Here is a 7,986-nt window from a genome sequence, read left to right on the forward strand (position 1 = left end):
CAACCGTTGTCTTTCTAGTGTTGTGTATTCCAGTGCGCTTAAAGACAACACACCAATGACAACGGTTAAAAAAACCGTTGTCTTTTTAAAAAAAAACGCACATAGACAACGGTTTTAAAAAACCGTTGTCGTTGTGGTGTTGTCTTTTCACAAAATGCACAAAGACAACACACTTACAACAACGGTTAAGTAAAAACCGTTGTCTTTGACAAAAGTGTTGCATCAAAGAAAACGGTTTTGGACCAAACTGTTGTCTTTTATACAAAAGACAACACTTTTCTTAAAAACTGTTGTCTTTCTAGTGTTGTCTATGTGCATTTTTCTTGTAGTGTAAACAAAGTTAGGATCTATCTTACTTGGCAGCATGCCATTCAAGTAAACAAAGTTTACCTTCCATACAAAAATATACTTCCATACATAAACAATGCTTACATAGTTGATACTACCACTAATTTCTAAATCCTAATGGAGCTGGAAAAGCTTTGGACTTGGTTCACCAGTTTTCATCCCAAGTCTCATACAAATAAGGGCAACTGCAATTCCAAATGCAAACCCATAGAAAAAGTGAAACATAGACTCCAACTTCATCTTCATAATCACACCATTTTCTTTTTCAATTATGATTTCTAGCCTTTGGATTTCACTCTCCTTCTTATCCAATCTTTTCAATAGCACTCTAATAATTCTGGAAACACGCTCTGAGACATCGGAGTCAATCCATTCAAAATACCTACAGCTGCCATTACCCTGAAATGAGTGTAACAAACAAAAACAAATGAACTCTGTGTTTGTAAGAGTTGGTATTCAAGTAAAATGGTTTTGTATACTTACTCCATAATGTGGACAAGCTCTATATCTCTTCCCTGGATTCGTAGTACTCCACGACATCTTGACCGGAGCCAATTTGCCGCACCAACATCGCACTTCTGCCATCCATTGTGTTGAACCCACAGTGCTTGAAGACATTATCTTCAATAGCGTCTTCTATTCGAAGAGGTAGAAAGCTGTCAATGGCAACTTCAATTCGAAGGTTAGGGTTGAGGAGTGGTGGCGGAAATGCGAGACTTGGCGGAGGAAGGGTGGAAAGACAGTTGGCCGAGTAAATGAAATGTGAAATTACATGTATACCCATGCTTTAAACGGTGTTAGAATTACAAACTCACGGAAGGACCAAAACGACTACGGGTCGAATAATTGAGGGACCAAATGTGTCCAAATTAGAAATTAAGGACAACATTACATGGGAATAGAAATTAGAAATTCCCCCCATTTTCATGGAATTAAAATCACATGCCCCCCCCCCCCCACCCCCCCTCCCACCCGGTATTTTAATTCCTGGAAAAAAAAGATAGTGACGAGTCAAAATTACCCCTTCCTTTTTTAACCTAAAATTAATGTCTAACAACAATAATGGACATTTTTGACTTTATACTACTTATTCCCTTTCAATTCCCATGTATACCAAACATTGGAATTGAAATTACCAGTAATTCTATTCCTGTCAACCAAACACTGGAATTTAAATTCCCACTTTATTCCCAGTAATTCAACTCCCATGGAATTACAATTCCTTTCCCACATAATTCCCCCCTCCAACCAAACGCCCTGTTAAAGTTTGCGTAATATTGTAAAATAGTGTAATACAATTCCTAATAGAATATATTATTGTTTCCTACTTTCTTATTCGTACTACAATTCTACATTAAAATTCTTATTTGTATTAAAAAAAATATATAAAAGAATCTGTAATTCGAGAAGCCATTATAAGGAATATTTTGCAAGAAAAAAAAAAAGAAAAGAAAAGAATCGGTTATTTATAATTTAGATTAAAATTACAAGTCGTTATTTTAATATTAATCTAATAAATATAATAAATATTTTGCCAAAAAAATGAAAAAGAATCAGTTACGTTATTAATAATCTATATCTATACTATTATTAAATACAAAACCATCCTTTTTAACTTTCCACCCGAACACTTAATAATAATAAGGTTAGGTTGGTTAGCAGTAAAGAAGGAGAAATGGAAATGAATACGTAATTTGAGAAAATATAATGTTCGCGTTATTTTACTAATAATCTAATGAATATGAATATAAGGAAAATTTTGCAAAAAAAAAAATGAAAAAGAATAAGTTATTAATAATTTAGATTAAAATTACATGGTGTTACTTTTTTTTTTTTAATATAAAAAGGAAGGGGGAAACCCAAAGAGACTACAACATATTATCTACGGCTAAGAGTCTCACGCCATCTAGACACACCAGATTTGTCATCATCAATTAGTCCTAATATTTCCTCAGGTGGTTTCCAAAGGATGTGCAGACCAAACGGGAGGTGGGCAGAGGTCTTAGCAAGGGCATTCGCTACTTGGTTTTGCTCACGAACAATTGATTCGACCTGCTAAACCTCCATGCTCCGTAACACTTTTTTACATGCTTCTAGAATATTATGAGCCGCTATCCTTGGTCTATCATCTCCATTCATGTACCTTATGACTTCCTTTGCATCACTTTCGAATACTGCCCTTCTGGTTCCCATTGATGTTGCAAGCTGGATACCCTTCAAAAGAGCTCAGGCCTCAGCTTCTAATGGAGAGCAATTGCCAATGTTATATGTGAAGCCCATCTTCCAATCCCCAGAGCTGTAACACCCCACTTTTCTAACTCTTAATTACATCTCTAATCAGTCATTAACATGACTAGGCAGCGAAAAACTAGAAGTTAATTAGTGGGAGTGTCACCGCCACAACCACCACTCTTTGGAGATTGCACAGGCTAAAGGGGGTAAAACTGGAAATAAGATTAAGTTTGGAAACTAAATATAAATACTGGAAAAGTAAGGGGGGAAAATGTCACCCCAACACAGTCTACATCAATCCTCAAACATAAAGTCATAAGTCTAAATCCATAACATGATCATAATTAAAACTAGAGTTTAGACATCTCAAACTAAGAGACTACTCTAACTCGATCTCTTCTCACTGCTGGGCCCACCTGAAAGGGGTTTTGCAAGCAACACATAGACAAACAGGAAGAACACCTATTAGCATGAAGCTAAGTATAACCACACTCAACCCTGTAAAGCATTCCAGCATACACTTTGAAAACATTTGATGCCTTTATAGCAATAAGCTAATCTCAAATCATCTTTAGATTATCATATTCTTTCTAGATGCTTGCGCCCTATAATATCAGCTGGCATGCTTATATATGTATATGACTGATCACGTATATTCATCAACATATAGACTTCTCAAATAACTCAACAAACAACTTATGCTTACGGATTGAATCAAGTTAAAGGACCATACAACAGGTATTTACATGCTTTCACACCCTTATTACATAACTTAATAAGTAGAGTTTCTACTACAACACGATAATCATGCTCAAAGGAATATCTTAAGTTAAACTTCTCATTAAACAATCTCTTACGATGCTCTATTCGCATACAATCATGTATAACATTATGATCATACTTCTTATGAAATCTAGTGCAACAACATATTCATACTCATATGCAATCTCGTGCAATTATATATTCATACTCTTATGCAATCTAGTTCAACAATATACTCATACTCATATGCAATCTCGTGCAATTATATAATCATAATCTTATGCAATCTAGTGCAACAATATACTCATACTCATATGCAATCTCGTGCAATTATATAATCATACTCTTATGCAATATAGTGCAACAATATACTCATACCCATATGCAATCTCGTGCAATTATATAATCATACTCTTATGCAATCTAGTGCAACAATATACTCATACTCATATGCAATCTCGTGCAAATATATAATCATACATTCATACTCTTATGCAATCTAGTGCAACAATATACTCATAGGCATATGCAATCTCGTGCAATTATATAATCATACTCTTATGCAATCTAGTACAACAATATACAAATACTCATATGCAATCTAGTGCAATTATATGATCATACTCTTATGCAATCTAGTGGAACAATATACTCATACTTATATGCAATCTAGTGCAACCATATACTCATACTCGTATGCAATCTCGTGCAATAATATAATCATGCTCTTATGCAATCTAGTGCAATAATATAATCATACTCTTATGCAATCTAGTGCAACAATATAATCATACTCATATGCAATCTCGTGCAATTATATAATCATACTCAAAAATATGTAATACTATGTTAATGCAAGGATTTGAACCCAAGACCTTTCCTATTAAAAAGCACATGCCTTACCAACTAATCTAGCTAACTCATTACTTGTTGGCATTTGCTAGTTTTTTTATATTAATACTAAAACCTATACTATATATACACATATACATACAAAGAGTATATATGGGGTAGGGTGGGGTGAGAGGGGACAGCTAACCCCCCTTTGGCTCCGTCCCTGTACTCTTATGCAATCTAGTGCAACAATATAATCATACTCATATGCAATCTCGTGCAATTATATACTCGTACACTCATTTATAAATTAGAGTACTTTCTGTGGAGGTTTCTTTGTTACTTTCTCGAGTCGCTCTTGACTCTCTTTCTTTCTCTCGAGTCTTTATTGACTCTCATATTTGAGTCTCTATTGACTCTCTTTCATGAGTCTCTGTTGACTCTCTTTCTGTAACACCCCGAAAATTTTAAAACTTTTGGATCTCATAATACGAAAGCAATTCTATTAAGTAGATATCAAATGAAGCATTCTAACATAGAGTCGGGGGTGTTATGCCACATCTGAGCTGGAGAGCTCAGATGCACAGGCTGTTCTAACTAACTATCCTCAAATATTGTCATTACATCATCAAGGCACGCAGGCCGAAAGGAAAGACTAACTATCTAATCCGAGTTCTTCTAGCGCGCTTCAGGAGCTAATCATCTGTGCCTGAAAGCCAAATATATCTGTTCAGCGAATGATGCTGGTAACCCACTCTAACGCGTTAAAATACAATATAGGTAAATATATATACATAGATACAGTAAAACCATTTTGAAGTAGTAAGATATATACTTAGGAGACTCTAACTTTAAAACCAGGATTATACTCGACAGATAGGGATAAATTGTAACACCCCAGATTTTCAAGACATTTAAAACTTATAATAAAGGTAGAATCTTATTAAATCCCAAGATATAAATACAAGCGTTTCGGGGTGCTATGCCACACCTGGGCTAGAGAACCCAAGTGCACAGGCTAACTAACTAATATCCTCAAAGCGTAAGTACGTAAACGTGGCACGCAGGCCAAAAGGGAAACTGTCTACTTCTAAGTTCTAGCGCACTCCAGTGACTTAATCTTCTGTGCCTGAAAGCCAAATATATCTGTTCAGCGAGAGATGCTAGTAACCCACTCCAACGCGTTGAAATACAATACATATAGCAATATATATATATATATATACGAAAACCATTTTGAGCATGAGAATATAACCTACGAACTCTAGTTTTAAAACCGGGAATGACTCGACAGATAAGGCCAGACACAAGCAGCAGTTATAACGAGCATATGCAGTTCACAACAGATAAGGCAAAGCATAACAATAATCATAACCCGACATGAACAATCCCCAATATAAATCCCATAGTCACATCCCCCAAGACACTCATAATCACCACTCATCCGTATCACAACACATAACACACTTTGTTGGCGCCACAGGACCAATCGCATGCCCATACATGAGGGTCAGCGCATATAGCTCTGACACGGCCCCGCAGCACCCTGCCCCGTATCGCAACACGGAGGGGTCGATCGCAACCGACCGATGAACCGCAGCTCATCATAATGTTTGATCGCAACCAAACAGTGGACCGCAGCCCAAGAGAGTGTGTTATCTGACTGTTGCCAGGAATTCCCATCTGACTACAGCCAGCCTCTGAACCGCAGCTCAGGAAAGATGTCACCTGATTGCAGCCAGGAATTCCCATCTAACTACAACCAGCTTCTGGACCGCAGCCCAGGATACCGTCATCCGACTACAGCCAGGAATTCCCATCTGACCATAGCCGGCTTCTGAACCGCAGCTCAGGATACCCAATCCGATCGCAACCGAATTGGGGTAACACGCACACATAACACATAGCAAGCACATGCAACCCACATTACACCTTGGGAAAGGGGATAAAACGTATAACAAAACCTATGCGTGATCCATCACTTACTAAGAGTAATCCTAAGGGGTTCATACTTCTTCCACCTAGGTCAACGGGATACCAATTCAACTAGCATGCAATATAATAGACTCATAAACCTACGAACGGTACCCGAAATATCAAACTAGACATAGGCACGAAAAACGGGGTCCGTTGGGACACCACGGGGATCGGGGAAACATCAAACGGGGAAGCCGGGGTCCCGGGTGGGAACAAATTCCAGCGGGTAGCCGGTGGGTGGTGGGCCACCCGCCGGAGTCACTGTTACGGGCAGCGGGTCGCCGGCGGGCAGCTGCCCGCCCGCCGGCCACCCGCTGCCAGGCGATGGTTCACGGCGCCGGGTAGGTGGCGGGTCCCCTACCCCCCACCTACCCCCCACTGACTCTTTTTCATCACATACGTCCCGGGAACCGTTGTGGAACCCGAAACCATGCTTAGACACTTTACAACGCAATTAACGACAACACGTAGACAATTAACGGATCAATTACGAGAAACGGACGACACATAACCTATCATGCTTTTCTAAATATACTCAACACCCAAACATGCGATTTCCCCACCCGATAATCCAAGAATAAGATCATACGATACAACCTAGGGTTCTAATTACTTTTATATCAACAAGAATACGATTCATCTTCTAATTGCAAGATTCGGTAAGGATAACACACAAACATCAAGGATGCCAATTAATCATCAAGAACCACACATAATCATCAAGAATATCATCATTATCAAGAAACTCCCAATTATCAAGATTATCAAGATTCCCCATGGAATCATCAAATCGACATCAATAATAATCACCATAATTTCGCCATTCACAATAACATGGGGGAAACCCTAAGGGGAAATCATAGCTATGAAAATAGGTTTTGTTGAGACATGGGTTACCTCTTAGCCTTAATTAATTCCTTGGCTATGAAGGATCTTTCTTTAAGCTTTCTTGCTTTCTTGATTTCTTCTAAGGGAATTCTAGGAGCTCTCCTGGGGTGATGGGGCGTCTAGGCGTGTGGGCAGTTCTAGGTGTCTCCTAAGTCCCTTATTTATATATTTAGGAGTCCTAATTAGGAACTAATATTATAGGCTTGCTAATTCTATTCCTTTTGGAACTAAGGATTGGGTTTAGGGATAAGGGTCCATGGTTCATGGTGGACCTTTATTAATTAATTAAAGGAAACCTAACCGAATTAAATCATATTTAATTATTATTAACGGGATTAATTTAATAATTAATCCGGGATTGAAGGCCGTAACACGGGGTGTTACATAAACACATTAAACAACGATAATCAATTTATAGAGGCAACATCATAAATACACACATCTAAGGTCATAGTTCACTTTCAAATCATTCACATCATCATTCGATCAATATCCTTGTCACACAAGCACACTTTGGTGGCGCCACGGGACCAATCGCATGCCCCAAACATGAGGGTTAGCGCATATAGCGCTAACACGGCCCCGCAGCACCCTACCTCATACCGCAGCATAAAGGAATTGACCGCAGCCAATTGTATAGACCGTCGATAGTTTCAACGGCGAATCATAGCCCTACACACCGCTGACGCGTTCAGTCTGTGGACTGTGATCCTCTTTTGGGGACTGCGACCCTACACACCACTTGACGAGCTCAGTCGGTGGGTCGTAGCTGATCATAGCCCTACACACCGCCTGAGGGACTCATTCGGTGGACTGATCAATCAGAAGCAACAACAGAACGACTGACACTGAAGATCTGCTTTAAGAAGTTGTTTACTTAAAAGCTGTACGCGGTTTTACAGAAGACAGATTTGGAGATTAGATCAGCGTATCTGCTTTGGAAAG

At 38.6% G+C, this 7,986-nt stretch overlaps 1 protein-coding gene across 1 annotated transcript; it reads right to left on the reverse strand.

Moving 5' to 3' along the window:
- Positions 1-456: 456 nt before the first annotated feature.
- On the reverse strand, positions 457-1,236 carry LOC109193541. The gene is made up of 2 exons (XM_019344379.1): positions 832-1,236; positions 457-747 (listed from the first exon to the last, which is right to left on the reverse strand). Exons 1-2 carry the CDS (start codon positions 964-966, stop codon positions 463-465), a joined length of 420 nt encoding a protein of 139 aa, XP_019199924.1. The 5' UTR covers positions 967-1,236; the 3' UTR covers positions 457-462.
- Between the last annotated feature and the right edge of the window lie 6,750 nt (positions 1,237-7,986).

Source organism: Ipomoea nil, unplaced genomic scaffold, assembly GCF_001879475.1.
Source record: "Ipomoea nil cultivar Tokyo-kokei standard unplaced genomic scaffold, Asagao_1.1 scaffold1895, whole genome shotgun sequence".
Classification (NCBI taxonomy): Eukaryota; Viridiplantae; Streptophyta; class Magnoliopsida; order Solanales; family Convolvulaceae; genus Ipomoea; species Ipomoea nil.